Consider the following 16,476-nt stretch of genomic DNA (forward strand, 5'->3'; position numbering starts at 1 on the left):
CAAGCCTCAATCCGACCGTCGGTAGCTTTCACAGCTACGACGTCTTCGATCCCCCAACCCACCGCCAGGACATCCGCGGCCATGATAGCCATACTATCCAGCAGCGGTGGAACAGGCAACCGCCTCACCAGAGTGACCATCATTCTCGCTGGAGTCGCTTCTCTGGTTGCAACGCTCCTCTCGCTCCTGTGCGCATCTCTGTACACCATGCACTATGCAATACAAAGACTGACAGATCCATAGATCAATATGGCTCCAAACGAAGAACTACAGAAAGCCTCTTCTCCAACGATACGTCGTTCGAATCCTGCTGATGGTACCCATCTACTCGGCCGCATCGTGGGCGTCGATCGTGTCGTTGAAGGCTGCGTTCTACCTCGATCCCCTACGGGATATCTATGAGGCGTTCACCATCTACACGTTCCTGCAACTCCTCGTCAACTTTCTCGGCGGTGAGCGTGCTCTGATCATCATGATGCACGGGAGGCCGCCGGTGTCCCATCCCTGGCCGATCAGCCTGTACTTCTCGAAAGTCGACATATCCGACCCGCACACGTTCCTGGCGATCAAGAGAGGCATTCTGCAGTATACCTGGCTCAAGCCAATCCTCAGTGTGGCGACAATCATTCTGAAGCTCACCAACACATACCAAGAGGGGTATATTGGCTTGACCTCGGGCTATCTGTGGATAGGCATTGTGTACAACCTCAGCGTGTCAGTGAGCTTATACTCGTTGGCCATGTTCTGGGTCTGCATGAACGAGGACCTGAAGCCGTTTCGGCCCATGCCCAAGTTCCTCTGTATCAAGCTTATCATCTTTGCTTCGTACTGGCAAGGGTTCTTCCTATCTATTCTTCAATTCCTGGGCGCCATCCCCAGCAACGTCCCGGGCTACACTGCGGACAACCTGGCCGCAGCCATTCAGGATGCGTTGATCTGTTTCGAGATGCCCATGTTTGCCGTCGCGCATTGGTACGCCTTCTCATGGCACGACTACGCCGACGTCACGATTTCGGCGGCACGAATGCCCGTCAAGTATGCCTTGCGAGATGCTTTCGGTATACGAGACCTGATCGAAGACACGAAGGACGTCTTCCGGGGCAAGCAATATGACTACCGCACCTTTGATTCGGGAGACAACGTCATTGCGCACGAAGAGTCTCAGTCACGAATCGCCAGGATGATGGATGGCATGCGGTACGAAAGAGGCGGGAAGGGCAAGTACTGGATACCCAAGCCGCAAGCAGTGAACAGTCGAACGCCTTTACTGCCCAAAGACGGCTCATCAAGACCTCCTGCGCCAGAAGCAAGGGGCCACGCTCACGATTATCGAGCAACCGACCCTGACTGGGAGATTGGAATCGATCCGGAAGACGAGAGACTATTCAACAATGCCCGAGCGTTAGAGTTCGGCGATTGGAACGTGAGTGTGCTTCTTGCCCCAAATCTATGATCCCAAAAGCCCCCGATCAATAATCACTATACTGACTTATCTTCTTTCCTATTCCACAGTACCCAGTGATCACTGCGCACGAAGCTCGACGAGAAGACTGGATGCATCGAGACCCGAATCTACTCACCACTTCCACCAACCGCAACCTCCTCCAGCCCACGCGCGACCACCGAACCCGTCGACGCAGCGAGATCCGCAACAGCATCCAGAAAGGCAAGAACCGGAGCACATCTCCATCCCAGCGGTCCGGCTCGCCGTCCACTGACCAACCCCCCGCACCGGGGGCCATCGAGACAAAACTCAAGCGAGAGCATTCGCCCGCCGGCTCAGGCAAAACCGATGAAGACCAGCTGGTCGACCTGATCGTCGAAGACACCGAAGCTGAAGAGACCGAGCGCGTCCGCGCCCGGAAAGAAGGCGGCGACTCCTGGAACCACGGCGAGCACCGACAGTTCGTCCGCACGTACAGTTTCGGCCCCGACGCGCCGGAAGGGCAGGAAATTAAAGACGGCTGGGACCCCGCCGATGTCCCCGCGACGCAGCCGCCCCCTGAACACGCCACCAGCGACGACGAAGAGAACGCCGTGGACGGTGCCTCGGAATCAAAGCAGGAATCAAAGCAGGGTCCGTCTTCGAACGGAAACGGAAACGGTGCGGATGGGAGATATGGAAGTCTGATCGAAGAAGACAATGTCTGGGATCGGGGCTGACAGCCATGAGGAGCAATAATTGTCTCCTCTCCTCTAGTTAGCCACCTTGTCCTTCGCATTGGCAGGAGTGAAAATCACTCGATGATATGGAAGGGTTTCAGTAGTATACAGCGCCTCGGCGTATTGCGGGCGATGTGAGCGTTCAAGCGAGTAATCAATATCATTCATGTTTCCGCCGCTCACAACTTGAACTTTGATCGTGCTTGGACTTCTTCGACGGGTAAAGTGAATATGGGTTCCTGATGATGATAAATTTACATAAAACATGGCTTCTCGGTTTGGCGAATTGCCTCTTCACCTCCCCAAGACCATTAAATCATACATAACAAGACCTCGACCTAGTATATTCTGGGATCGCACATGGAGGAATATATCCACATATAGTGAGCATGATGTGAACAAGAAAACATAAAGGATTATTTTTGGGCTTTTGCAATGTTCTGCATGAACAAATTCTACATGAACAAATTCTACTATGATGCAGATTGTGGCCGTCTATCGTTTCTATCATGGGCCAAACTCTCTCCATACCACTATTGCAGTAGGTAGTGAGCGGTACGCGGAGAGGGAACAGCGACGGTCGCAGAATCCGACTATTCAACTCGTGAGACGCCCATTCCGTTTTGTCGTCCTCAACTCCGAACTCATTCCTCATTCTGTGCCCGTAAAAAGCGCGCCAGTGTGCCATAAGGTATGCGTTGAACAAAAAGGAAACGCGTTGTATCGCGCGCATAGCATAAAGAACAGCCGCAACACCTTCGAGAGATCGAGATGTGCATCTAGTCATCCTCGTCAGAGAAGACCTCCTCGCCTCTCTTGCGGCGGGCCATTCTGTCCTTCTTCTTCTTCCTCAGCTCAGAAGAAGTCAGCTTCTTGGCCTTCTTGTTGCCTTCGATCTTGTTGCCCATGGCGTCGAATTTCTCCTCCTCATCGTCCTTGTCGGTCAGACGAGGACCGCTACCTTGGCCTGTAACCCAGTTGTGACCTGAAAGCCAATGTTAGTAACAGTTCCTAAAAAGAGCATTTTGGTTGTATTGTTAAACTCACCTGAAGGTGTCATCTTTCCGTTCACGACGGACCAGACCTCACTGGTCAAGCTCTCCGTGAACTCGGCGTTGTGGGAGATGATGACAACACCACCCTCGAAAGCCTTGAGGGCTTTGGAGAGAGCGCCCAAAGAGTCACGGTCGAGATAGTTGGTGGGCTCGTCCAGAACGATCAAGTGAGGACGTTGCCATGTGCAGGCGGCGAGCACAACCTTGACACGCTGGCCACCGGAGAGACCGCGCATGCGAGAGTGAGAGACCAGCTCGGCGTCGAGACCGAAGTTGGCGCAGTGCACCTCGATTTCACGACGGATCAAAGGTCGGAACTGACCGCTGGCCAGGGCCTCCTTCTGGTCGACCTCGGCAACCATCTTTTGGTGGGAATTAAGAATCTCAGATCGAGGAATCCAGGCGTTGTCGGCAGTCATCATAGGGGTCCACTTCTCGTTCTTCATGCCAACGTTCTCACCGAGAGCGAATGAACACTCATACTCGTAGGAGTTCTTGAACTTTCTACGGGCGTGAATGCCGATGACACGACGCTGGGTGCCATCAATCTTGTAGATCTTGTCCATGGCCTTCTCGTCATCCTCAGTGACGATCTTGTTGGCGCGGTCCATGGTCTCACGATCCTCACCGGTCTGGAAACGCCATTGAATGTACTCCGAAGGGGTCTTGTCGAGATGGTTATCGATGTGAGCGAAAGCGTGTTGCTTGATGTAGGCAATACGGATGTTCTCGTGTTGGTAGACATCACCAGATGTGGGGATCAATTCACCAGTCAGGACATTGACGAGAGTAGACTTGCCAGCACCGTTGGGACCGATGACAGCAATACGAGAACCGAGAGACACCTGGAAGGTGATGTCGGAGATCTGAGGCTTGTCGGTTCCCGGGTACTGGAAAGACATCTTGTTGACTCTGACAATAGCCTTGGCCTTGGTCTTGACACCCTCAAGGAAACCTGGCTCGGGGAACTTGAATTCCAGCTCGGAGGCACCGAGCTCGAAGTAAGAACGAGCAGACGGCACGCGCTTGGCGAACTCGGTCAGGTTACCACGGTATCTGCGCAGCTTGAAGCGCTCGTAGTGGATGACGTGCTGGATGACGTTGTTCAAGAACTTCGAGTCGTGAGAGACAATGATGGAGGTGCAGGGTGAATTGATCAAGTATTCTTCGAGCCAGGCAACGTTCTTGACATCCAAATGGTTGGTGGGCTCATCGAGCAGCAGGATATCAGGCGACTCGAAAACAGCACGAGCGAGAGCGAGCTTCATCTTCCAGCCACCAGAGAGCGAGCCGATCGGACCATCGAGCTGTTCCGGAAGGAAGCCGAATTCGAGGAGCTTGGCCACAATCTCGGAGCGGGGAGTGTCAATGTTGACCTGTCTCAACTTCATCTCGGTCCAGCCGACGACGGAGAGTTCAGTGTCGGCCGCGTCAAGATCGTGCTCGACGAAAACGGTCTTGACCTCGCTCTTCTTCGGGAAGCCCTCGACTTGCTCGTTGTTAATGGCACGCATCAAAGTGGACTTGCCGGAACCGTTGGGGCCCAACAGACCGTAACGCTGGCCACGCTTCAGGCGGAGATGAGTTGAATTGAGCAAGATCTTAGCACCGTAGGCCAAGTTGAAGGTGCAGTTGCAAAGATCCTCACCCTCTTCATCATCGGGGTCTTCCTCGGCCTCTTCCTCAGCGCCAGGGGAGGCGCGTTTTCGAAGTTGCTCAGCAACCGATTGTGCGTCAGCCTCGCCGACAAGAGTCTTGAGGTATTCGACAGTGTTTGAGACCCAGTCAGCAGAGTCGGTGACCTTCTCGTCGATCAACTGACCTGCAATAGCAGAAATGTATTCAATGACCGGTTCTGATTTCGCGGAAGCGCCCTTGTGCGTCTGCTCGAGAATGGATTTCAGGATGGCTGACACGGTGGAGATTTCACCAGCAGTGGAAACCTGGGGAGCAGTGCCGTCCTCCTTGACTGCACCGACACGCTTGAGGGTCTCGAGAGCTTGTTTGGTCTTCTCACGAGCCTCGGGATCGGCCATGTTCTCGTAGTTCTTGGTAAGAGCAGGCATCAACTTTGGCAAGAAAGCAGCGACGATCTGGGGATCCTCGACCAGTTTGCACATGTTGTCAACAATGACGGCAGACTTTCGCTTGATGGCGGTCTCCCGCTCGGCCAACCCACGCTCAAGCAGGGGGACCATGATGGCGAGAGTTGGCTCGTGGACATCGGTAACGAATGTGGTAGCACCAAGCAAGTGAATCGTCTCAGGGACGTTCTCAGGCTTAGCGATACATTTGATAAGTTCCGGAATGAATCTTTCAATATCCTTGTTCTCGATCAATTTGCAGACCTTTTCCATGGTGCCATATGCCTTCTTCTTGATCTCAGGCTTCGTGTCCCACATCGATTCGGAAACGATGGGGATGAGCGTAGGGACGAGGTAGGAGAGCTGGGTGGGCGCGGTTTCGACGAGAGCCTCGATGCAGTCGAGACCAGTCATCTTCTCGGGCCATTTCTGGGCAGTGATGATCGAGTTTCGAATGTGAGGGAGAACGGCCTTGACGGCATTTGGGTTGATGGCCTTGACGATAGCAAGAGATGCGGCCTGCGCAGCGTTCTTGACAGAGACCATCTTGTCGCCAACCGCAGCCAGGGCCAGCGGAAGCAGGCTGACCAGGTACGGCTCCACGCCGGGGGAAAGGCTGGAATGCTCAGCAATGGCGCGGATGCCATCGATGGCACGCTCTCGAACCAAAGCATCCTTCTTGTTGGCCAGCTGCTTCTTGAATGTTTCGACGGCCTTGAGAGGCACCTCGTGCTCCTCAATAGGTCCATTCAGAAGAGTAGCAACGTTCATCGCGGCTGCATTGGCCTCATCCTGAGCCTTGGAAAGCGACAGTTTTGTAAGCAGTTGCTCGAGGGTGGCGACCGACTGCTTGGTCTCTTTTGCGGAGGTCGTAGGAGTGGAAGTCATTGTGTCGACAGCGGGCATTGTACGGAGGAAATTTCGAATGGGGCTGTTGCGAGGAAAAACGTTTTCAGAGTCCGACTTCTGGTGTAGAGAGAAGTCAAGGGATGTCAGAAAACGGCGGTCTGGCGGACTGTGAGGAAAAATGCCCACGGACTGCGCTGTTGACGCAGGTGTCGCTCTAGATGGCGTCTAGTCGTAATAAAAAGACAAGAGACGATGCAAACACTCTGTGAGAGAGATGCAGAAAAGGGGGTGGTGAGAGGGTGGATGAATTAAAATCAGAGTGGAAGGCGTAGATGATGAGGAGGAGAGTATTTATTGAATTTTTCCATTTCACCTCTCGCCGACCCCGAAAAGATTTTTTGTTAGCGCCCCCATCATTCTTCTACTGCTTGCCGCCGCCTGCGCCGGGAGCCAGGCAACCAACGTGGCCTGCCCAGCCCAAGTAAACCCAGCGCCCAGGAGTCTACAGAGTACCTATGCTACTACAACATGCCTGACATACAACAACGAATACTACCAGACTGCATCTCCCGTAATGCTCGAAATCCTCGTCGATCATCGCCGTCCCTTGGAGCGTGTCTAAATGAGTTGGAGGACCCAGAAGCACGACAATCAGGGTCCTTGAAAGGTCCCATGTACGAAGAGACCTTACAAATGGCCGACTGCGAAATCTGCCTGCGCTCCTCAATCTGAGGGGACCTATTTTTGTCGCCACCATCCCTCCCCCCTTGAGCTTCCGTCTACGAACTGTTGTCCCAAACCCTTTTGAGCCCCTGTACAGAGTGAATGTTGTAACAGCCATGATGCAGGCCGAACAGAACATGCTTCATCGCTTCAAGCTACGTTTTTACTAGTTGATAGCCACGTCAGATCTGGCAAGCCCATCAGTCTTACTTCTACCACAAGAGCCCCAGGGGGCATTCTGCCATACAGACAACAGGGGGATACGATCGGCCGCTACTGCGCCCCTTTCCTTCTCTTCAACTTGACAGAGCGGTCGGGGCCCCTCGAATGACCAATGTCCTCCTATAATCATTATTGCAGTGGCTGTCCCAGTCGAAAGAATCTTCCCTTGGAGCGCCAGGCGTGTATCGAGGGGGGACGCCTGCCTCAAAAACTAATCCGCCACTATCGATAGGCGGCGTTGGGACATCTTGATAAGCAGATTTACTGCCTCGCTGCCACGTCCCCTGGCCAGTGGCTATGGGCTGCGCTCCTAACCATTTTCGTGGAGATCGGCATTTTCTCACAACGCATGGCTCTCCATTGGTGGAAAAGGCTCAGCTGGGCCGCTCTTTGTTCGGGCTGGAACTTCTGACACCGTCTAGCGGCTCTTCCTTGCCACCAGATGTCACCATGTGAACTCTGAACGCATTTTGACGAGGCTCGACTTTGCTTTGTGGACGAGGCTCTCCGCAGGTAAGGAAGACATTCTCCAAACCAACTGACCTGGAGCTGTTTGGCAGGGACTTGATAAGGGGCAATTTCTGGGACACCAATATTGTCCTGCATTCATCTGTCCTTGCCGGAAGGTAACCGTCCCAGGGCAGTGTCTATGCGCCTATGCGTCTATGCGTCTATCCTCCTTTTCATATGGCGAAGTTGTCGGCTGTCCTCGTTGAAGCGAGCATGCGAGCCGCCGTCCGAGAGTGATCGGGTGCCACGGACCTCGCGTCTCGCCACACTCTGTTTCCCCAGATGTCTAGGGTGTTTCTATGACTATACTTGATTGAGGCAGATCCACTTTGGTTGCCCCGAGCCTGGTCAGTACCTCAGTAAAAGTGCTAGAACGAGGTTCAAGTTCAACCCAGAAATAATCTGGACGGTCATTATCTGCCTGCTATATCAAACATCGTCCAGAGCAATCCCAAAGGCACAAGGTAAGGCCAATCGTTAGCATCTCTAAGTGTCGTTATCGTAGCTCGTCTGCGGTGAGATCTCCTCACAAGGTCGTCTAGGAGGCATCGAAAGTTCGATCAATGGTGATGATGTCTATGCCTCCGTCGGCGGCCATCACTGTCGCTGTCGCTACTCCCGCTACTGCTGCTGCTCACACTCCGTCTCCGACTGCCGGACCGCTTGCGCGAAAGGCTTCGTCGGCGGCCATCTGCATAATGGTTGCCATGGCCTACACTATCGCCCTCTCGCCCTTCCTTCTTCTTTTTCTTGCTCTTCTCGTGTTTCTTTTCCAGCTGGTGTCCGGCGTAGGCTCCCGCAAGAGCCCCAGCAACGGTCACTAAGTCGCTGCGGTGTCCCAGCTCTCGGCCAGCCCCTACTGTCATCAGCCGCCGATGTGCAGTGTGGACTGGAGCACCCCCCAGCTCGACATTGAGTGTAGATGTAAGTACTTACATGTGCCCACTGCGCCGCCAATCAGGGTCGCACCTAGGTCTTTTGCAGTTTTGTGGTCATGTTTCTCACCCTTCTCCCTTGATCTTTCCCGGTCTCTTCTCGAGCCTCTGGAACTGGGGCGGTCATTGTATTGGGGTGGAGGAGGGTAATAGCTTGCATCGCTGCCACGGTATTGACTGGCAGCATATTGACCGGAGTGGCGGCGCTCGCGGCCATGCTCGTACTCATTACCCGTGTACTGGCCAACCTGCATGCCAGAAGAGCGCGGCGAGTACCGGTATTGATCCTCGCTAGGAGGTTGGTAACCGTAAGAACCCTGGCTCCATGTCAGATGGAGAACAGGGGCGCAAAGATGCCATGACTGCAGATGTTACCTGAGTTGCGTTGGGCGAGCTGTAAGCTGGGCCAGTGTACGGCTGATGTCCCTCTTGCGCTCGCGGAGGAGGCGGATAGCTGTTGTAGCCCCCGGCAGGCGCAGGAGGATATGCGTTCGGATTGTAATGGTCAGCCATACTGATCTGCAGAAGTCACTACTAGGACTACTGCGCGCGAGGTCGGAATTTTGCCAAGTTGTGGATGAGAGCAGAAACCTCATAAGACTCGGAGGCTCAGTCGCGGCCTTTAGTCATATCCCTCAACGCGGGGGCGAAGCAGGTGAACAGGCTACGGCAGGGCGGCAGAGAAGGCGAGCCAAGGGTTCTCATTCTTCCCTACATCATATCCGGTGGACATGATAATGATTGTACAGAGTATCTGTTTACAAGGGTACCTTACATAGATACCTACTTTTACTACGTCGTACCTTGCGCAGAGGAGGTGCGGCACGGCTATATATGGCTCGTCGGAGGTTCAGTTCGCGAGGAGATCCAGAGCTTATGGACGGCAGTTTCCGTCAGTTCCGCTGCTGAGGATCCGAGCAAGACACCTCCACAACTTGAAGTGGAATATTGGGGTTGGAATAGCCAGCTCTTTTTCGGAAAAGAGGGACGTCCCAGGGCGAACAACGGCAGAACAGATGATACCCTGCTAGCCTGCCGTCGTCGTTTGTGCTCTGTACAACGAATATACAATCCATCTCAATCCCTCTTATGCAACCACTTTAACAGAATTCTGGTGGCTCTCATCGCTCTCCACCCAATGTGTTCGGGGCCATCGGCGATGGCTTCCACATGCCACGCTCGAGTATTATTACTAATCTTGTGCCTAGACGCAGTTTTGACTTCCTTTGAGCTTCTGTCTTCCACACTGTCGCAGTGTCGTGGCGGTCATGCAATGTCTCTGGCAGGTCGATATTCGGTCGGGAGGTGTGGAGGAGGCATGATGATATCTCAGCACAAACATGAGACACCTACTACCTACTAGGTACCTACCCTTAGGTAGTACATACCTACACAGTGCAGAGAAAATGCAGTCCGAATGGAGTACTCTCTACTTCTCAAACATGGCCTCGAACATGGCCCCTGGTGCGGCGAAGCGAAAGCCTGGCTTCAGCTTGTGGGCAGCTGAGGTCTGAGCGAGATACCAACCAATCACACCGTGGCGCCCAGGAGCGTATCTCTTGGCAACCGGCGCTTTTCGGTCACGGTGGAACTTGAAGAACTGTCCCGCCAGTCGCCTTGGAGATTTCTCCCTTCATCCCCCTCAACCCCCTGCGCCCGCCCTTCGACTCTTCCCGGCACCAGTTCCGGCTCTCCCTATCGACTCTCGACTCGGACCACTGCGTGAACCCCTTCGGCCTCGCGTTGCCTCGCCCTCGAATCGATAGTCTTGCCGACTCTTCCTGAGTCGACTTATGCTTAATCGCTAGTATGGCCCGCCATTGGCCTCGAAGCCTCCGGGGGAAGCCATAGCTTGTTGACCACCATGTCGTCGCTGTTAATCGCACACCGAGCTCCATCCACCCAAACATCTCTCTGGCCATCCCAGGCAAATCCCTCAGTTTGACACCTTTTTTTTCTGCGGTCGGCGTCATACGCTGCGATGAACGAACCCCCTGGTCGGAGGGCTATGGTCCATGTCAAAGTTTGTTCCTGCCAGGTAGGTACAAGAACCGATTCGAATGCTCTTTCAGACACTAGTAGCACGATATATATACCACGCCCGCCCCTCCCCCAGTCACATCACTCCCCCCATTCATTCACCAAGACGTACTTCGAGAACCGACGTTTCTAGTCCTGTTGGAAACAATCCCGCCGCTAGATACCGTCTCTCCTGTACCTGAACACCATTCCCGTGGGACCTCTCACCCTACAGACACATAGACGCCCTACACAATGTCGACTCCCCAGGGCGATGGCGCCGGCGCCGAGGAGCGCGGGAGCCCTCGTGCGAGCCTTGAGAGACGTGACAGTCGGCTCACTCACGCATCTACCCGACGATCGCTCGATCGATATGAAACGAGACCTACGCAAGATGCCGCTGATGTCATGGACATACCCTACGAAATCCTTAGCGATGACGCCGATTTCGCCGAATATACCGAGGAGACGGCGACTGGTGTCATTCCCAAGAGGACGATCTCGCGGGTCAGTGGGAAAATGGAAGACCATGAGTTGGTCACCTTCAAGATCAACGATCCGGGGAATCCGAAGAACTGGACGAAGCCTTACAGTATGTCCTCCTGATGGGAACACCAACAATTTGAGCCTTGCTAACTCGTGGTGCTAGAATGGTATTGTACCATGGTCGTGGCTTTCACGTGTTTTGTGGTGGCATTCAACAGTGCCGTCATCACGGCCGACTTGGAAGGTGTTTCGGAAAGGTTCCATGTATCCGCCGAGGTCTCGCTGTTGACCGTCACACTCTTCGTCATCGGATTCGGCGTCGGGCCCCTGGCGTTTGCACCGGCATCAGAGCTTTTCGGCAGAAAGCCAGTCTACATCATCACACTTTTTGTCGCTCTCATCTTCGAGATCCCCTGCGCGGTCGCGAAGAACATCGGAACGCTCTTGTCCTGCCGTTTCATCGATGGCGTTGCCTTCTCAGCGCCCATGACGCTCGTCGGTGGTACTCTGGCGGATCTCTGGAAGAACGAAGAGCGAGGTGTTCCCATGGCTGTCTTCAGCGCCGCTCCTTTCCTTGGTCCTGCCATCGGCCCTCTTGCCGGTGGTTTCTTGGGTGACGCCGCCGGATGGAGATGGCTATACTGGCTCCAACTGATCCTCTCTGGAATCTGCTGGATTGTCTTGACTTTCACTGTCCCCGAGACGTACGCGGCCGCCATCCTCGACAAGCGGGCGAAGAAGATGCGCAAGGACACTGGAGACCAACGATACGTGACCGAGAAGGACATTGATGCCAAGCCCATGAGCCAACAACTCCGCATCTTCCTGTTCCGACCTATCCAGCTGCTCTGCCTCGAACCCATCGTCCTCTTGATCTCGCTGTACATGGCCGTTCTTTATGGTCTGCTGTACATGTTCTTCGTGGCCTATCCCATTATCTACGTTGATGGAAAGGGATGGTCGGAAGGCATGACCGGATTGATGTTCATTCCACTGGCCATTGGTGTGGTTCTCTCCGCCGCCTGCTCGCCTTTGGTCAACAAACACTATCTCACCCTCTGTGCGAAAGCCCCCAACGGAAGACCGCCCGCAGAAGCCCGTCTGATCCCCATGATGATTTCTTGTTGGCTTATCCCGGTCGGATTGTTCATCTTCGGTTGGACTTCTTACTCTGACATCTCATATTGGGGTCCCATGATGGGTGGTTTCCCGGTCGGGTTCGGATTCATCTTCCTCTACAACTCCGCCAACAACTACCTTGTCGACACCTACCAGCACCAGGCTGCCTCGGCGCTCGCTGCCAAGACTTGCATCCGAAGTTTCTGGGGTGCTGGGTCCGTCCTCTTCACGACACAGATGTACAACACTTTGGGCTACCAGTGGGCCAGTTCGCTTCTGGCCTTCATCGCCCTGGCATGCTGCTTGATTCCCTATGTCTTCTACTTCAAGGGTGCCGCCATCCGAAAGCTTTCCCGGTTTGCTTTCCATGAGGAGGGTGAAGATGAGGTTCCCGCAGGCGAGAAAAAGGTGTGAACCAGTCCAATCGGAAAGCCGGATGGTTCGACCTCAAAAACTTCAAACCCACGTCAGCCGAGCAATCGGTTGACGAACAGGATTGAAGTCTCTTCCAGTCCGAAAATGCCGAGCTGTCAAGCCTATATAATGGCAATAGTTCGTCTCAATTGTTGAGACCTGGCGGGGTCCGTGCCCTTGATGACAGGCGCTCCAAACCCGGGCCCTGCCAAAGGCGACCGCATTCCTGCCACGCCGGGGTTTGCGGATCAAAAAAGTGGCCCCACGGCCTCAGACCATGTCATGTCAACGAGAGAAACCCTCAACAAAACGTTTTGTGGTGACAAGAAGTTGAACAAAAGACCACTCGTGAGGTATGATATTATATTTTGAACGGTGTTTTAGCAGGGCCCGAAGCGGCGGAAGGGCAGGAGTTTGATTTATATCTATTCAATCACATATAAACTACTAATGAATATGCAATTTAATACAAACAAAGATGGCCAGATCTGTATCTATTTATCATTTCTTCGCATGTGTGACAGGCAGGAGGGGATTTCCCGCGCGGTTCCGCCAAAGGCCCTCCAACTCGTCGCTCAGCATCACATTATTTATTCTCACTCCAACCCTGTCCGGGCGTTTTGGGACGACCGACTGACGACTACCTACTATCTGATCCATCTGGGCAAACGAGCCGAGGAGACCCTTTTGGAGAAAAAGCACCATTCTCATTCTCAGGGTCGTCCCTCCAAACCCGCGAATGGAGGTTATCCGGGACCAGACATGATGATGCGGGAGCACACTGAGGGGATCCTATCTCCTGTCGTCTATCACTGCCTACCTTACACCCTTTCCCCCTCCGAGGTTGTACTTGGACTCCTCAAACTTGAACCAAATTTGGAGCAGGTGGTGCTACTACAATGTCGAGGAGCTTTCCTCGGCAGATGTTGAATCACGACTGGGCAGGGGTCAAGAGGTAGGTACCTAACAGTATGTAGGTATACTGCACCGATGCTTACCCGTCCGTCTTGGGGTGATGGAAGCAAATGCTCTGGACTTGGGAGTTGTCGCATTTGATGGGTTTCTCCTCACAATGACCCTTATTACTCGCCCCCCAAGTTGCTTTGCCTCTTGGTCATCATCCATCTGCTGTTGGTTCTATCGGCGGTGATCTTCGTCAAGGTTCTTCGTGACACCTGCTCGACACAATAGTCTTTCTCCACTACTGTCATCAAACGCACTCCGTGAAGCTCCAGTTTTTGTTGTGGTCTGATCGTTGAGCTCGCGTCGTCTTGTTGGTCGGGGCGATACGCTCGTATTCTATTGTCAGAATGGGCTCGATTGGATACAAGACGGCAGACGAACAATATGCGCATCCTCTGATCTCGGAAAGAGCCATCGACGAACACCGGCCCCTGAAAGTCATCTACGTGGGAGCTGGGGTGTCAGGGATCTGTGCAGCCATTCAATTCCCCAAATATGTACCGACCATCGAGCTTGCCATCTATGAGAAGAATGCCGATGTTGGCGGGACGTGGTTCGAGAATAGGTACGTTCCCATCGGTCATCACAATACGTTGTTTATTGCATTGAATGACAATGCTTAATCACTTCTCGGTGCCAGGTATCCAGGTTGCGCGTGCGGTACGTGAATCATGCAGTGGCACTAACCGGAAAGTTGTGTGTGTGACTGATAAGGGACCAAAAGATATCCCTGCCCATTCCTACCAGTTGAGTTTCGAGTCCGACGTGACTTGGAGCAAGTTCTATGCAGGGGCTCCCGAGATCCTTGAGTACTGGAGACGCGTGGTGGACAAGTACGGGGCGAAGAAGTACATGAACTTCGGGCATAAATGTGTCGAGGCGCGGTGGAACGACGAGACGTCGAAATGGCACGTCAAATTCCGCAAACTGGATACCGACGAGATCGTAGAGGATGTCGGGGACGTGTTCATGACTGGGGTCGGCGCGCTGAATGAATGGAACTGGCCAGATATCAAAGGCCTGCACGACTTCAAGGGCAAGTTGATGCACAGCGCCGATTGGGATAGCAGTTTTGATGCCACGGTACGACTTTCATCTCGATGACAACATGACTTGACTTTGCTTTTGCTGATGGTATGGGGTTGGTGTTAGGGCAAGCAAATTGCCGTCATCGGGGCTGGCAGCAGCGGCATCCAGATCGTGCCGAATCTGCAACCAAAGGTCCAATCCATGGATTACTATGTACGCGGACGCACATGGATTGCAGCGACATTCGGCAACGAGCTGGTACGCGCGCGCAACAACGGACAGGACGGCAACTTCGAGTACACGGCCGAAGAACAGGAGGCGTGGAAGAAGGATCCTGAGTTATATATCAAGTACCGCAAGGGTTTGGAGGTCGGGATGCAGGGGACATTTGCCCTGACGCACCGAGGCAGCAAAGAGCACGAAGAGGCATGGAAGGCATTCCGACAAGACATGCAGACGCGACTGGGCAAGAAGAAGGAAATCGCCAAGACCCTGATCCCGGACTTCCCTCCTCTCTGCAAACGCCTGACTCCCGGCCCAGGATACCTGGAGGCGCTGGTGGCGGAGAACGTCGACGTGATCCCGACGCCGATCGACCACGTCGACGAAACAGGCATCACCACTTCCGACGGGACACACCGACGTGTCGACGCCATCGTGTGCGCGACGGGCTTCGACACGTCGTTCCAAGGAAGATTCCCTATCTACGGCCGCGGAGGGACCAATCTGCAGGAACGCTACAAGGTGCGGCCGGAGACGTATCTGAGCGTCACCACCGACCGGTTCCCCAACTTCTTCCAGTCCCTGGGGCCGAACGCCGGCGTGGGCAATGGCAATTTGCTGATCATCATCGAAGCCGTCGCTTTGTATGTGGCGCAGATCCTGCAGCGGCTGGCGCGGGCCAATGTCAAGACCATCGAGCCCAAGAGGACCCAGGTCGAGAACTTCACCAACTACTGCGACGCCTTCTTCAAGCGCACTGTCTTCTCCGCTGAGTGTGGAAGTTGGTATAAGGCGTCGCCGCCCGATGCCGGTCCCGAAGAACGCAAAAGAGGGCGCGTGACGGCCTTGTGGCCCGGTAGTAGTATCCACGCTGTCAGGGCATTGGAGAAGGTCCGGTTCGACGATTTCGACATGACCGCGCTCGATGGGAATGAGTTTGGCTGGTTTGGCGATGGCTGGGCCGTGGCTGAGAGGACGGGCGACGTGCAGGGCTTGACGTGGTATCTCGACGATACTGGGTTCACGCATGAGCCGCTGGACAAGGGGGAGACGCTGGTCGTCAATGAGGATAAAGTGGTCAGGCATGGCGAGGAGGATGGGGTCAAGAAGGGGCAGGTTGTCACGGAATATCGAGTTCCTGATGGAATTGTTGCGACGTGAGATGTGGAGAAGTTGAATGCAGGTATATATTATATATATTGTATACCAGTGTCCAACAGAGTCTCATACAGTTGATTCCTGGTTAGGAGGGCTGTATCGAAGATTCATTCGCATGAGATCGATATATATACATATGTGTGTGTGTATATCAACATGTGGGTGTCAGTATATCCTTGTAGCCATACTTTCAGTGTCCTGTCTTTCATTTCAAGAAATCCATCTATATTTCTGTCTCTGTCTCTGTCTCTGGTTTCTAGATCTCACTGCAATATGAACGCTGCAAGCAAAACTCCTCCCTAAGAATAGAAGCTGGTAATTATCCCCATCAAGTAAGATATCTCATGCATCCAACAGATCATCTCCGCCGTCACGGACGAACGCGGCACAGCACGCCTGACAATCTACTATCTATATGTCTACCTAGGTATCTATCTATCTACCTATTCAGGGATCTACGACAGTTGAGTTGATCCTCCTGACCATGAACAGACATTCCTCTTCATCTTCATCTTATATACTGGA

At 53.7% G+C, this 16,476-nt stretch overlaps 5 protein-coding genes across 5 annotated transcripts; 3 read left to right on the plus strand and 2 right to left on the minus strand.

Moving 5' to 3' along the window:
* Positions 1-81: 81 nt before the first annotated feature.
* A1O1_00065 (uncharacterized protein) lies at positions 82-2,163 on the plus strand (the record flags this gene model as incomplete). The annotated part of the gene is made up of 3 exons (XM_007720986.1): positions 82-188; positions 244-1,423; positions 1,513-2,163. The coding sequence occupies 3 exons, from the start codon at positions 82-84 to the stop codon at positions 2,161-2,163; spliced, it is 1,938 nt and encodes a 645-aa protein (XP_007719176.1).
* A 779-nt stretch (positions 2,164-2,942) lies between these two features.
* On the minus strand, positions 2,943-6,208 carry A1O1_00066 (elongation factor 3; the record flags this gene model as incomplete). The annotated part of the gene is made up of 2 exons (XM_007720987.1): positions 2,943-3,148; positions 3,211-6,208. The coding sequence occupies 2 exons, from the start codon at positions 6,206-6,208 to the stop codon at positions 2,943-2,945; spliced, it is 3,204 nt and encodes a 1,067-aa protein (XP_007719177.1).
* Positions 6,209-8,166: 1,958 nt separating this feature from the next.
* On the minus strand, positions 8,167-9,054 carry A1O1_00067 (uncharacterized protein; the record flags this gene model as incomplete). The annotated part of the gene is made up of 3 exons (XM_007720988.1): positions 8,167-8,462; positions 8,543-8,858; positions 8,917-9,054. 3 exons carry the CDS (start codon positions 9,052-9,054, stop codon positions 8,167-8,169), a joined length of 750 nt encoding a protein of 249 aa, XP_007719178.1.
* A 1,761-nt stretch (positions 9,055-10,815) lies between these two features.
* A1O1_00068 (uncharacterized protein) lies at positions 10,816-12,579 on the plus strand (the record flags this gene model as incomplete). Its single annotated transcript, XM_007720989.1, has 2 exons — positions 10,816-11,152; positions 11,210-12,579. The coding sequence occupies 2 exons, from the start codon at positions 10,816-10,818 to the stop codon at positions 12,577-12,579; spliced, it is 1,707 nt and encodes a 568-aa protein (XP_007719179.1).
* Positions 12,580-13,889: 1,310 nt separating this feature from the next.
* A1O1_00069 (uncharacterized protein) lies at positions 13,890-15,954 on the plus strand (the record flags this gene model as incomplete). The annotated part of the gene is made up of 4 exons (XM_007720990.1): positions 13,890-14,107; positions 14,183-14,202; positions 14,267-14,625; positions 14,695-15,954. The coding sequence occupies 4 exons, from the start codon at positions 13,890-13,892 to the stop codon at positions 15,952-15,954; spliced, it is 1,857 nt and encodes a 618-aa protein (XP_007719180.1).
* Between the last annotated feature and the right edge of the window lie 522 nt (positions 15,955-16,476).

Source organism: Capronia coronata (assembly GCF_000585585.1).
Source record: "Capronia coronata CBS 617.96 chromosome Unknown acBCG-supercont1.1, whole genome shotgun sequence".
In the NCBI taxonomy this organism is placed as follows: Eukaryota; Fungi; Ascomycota; class Eurotiomycetes; order Chaetothyriales; family Herpotrichiellaceae; genus Capronia; species Capronia coronata.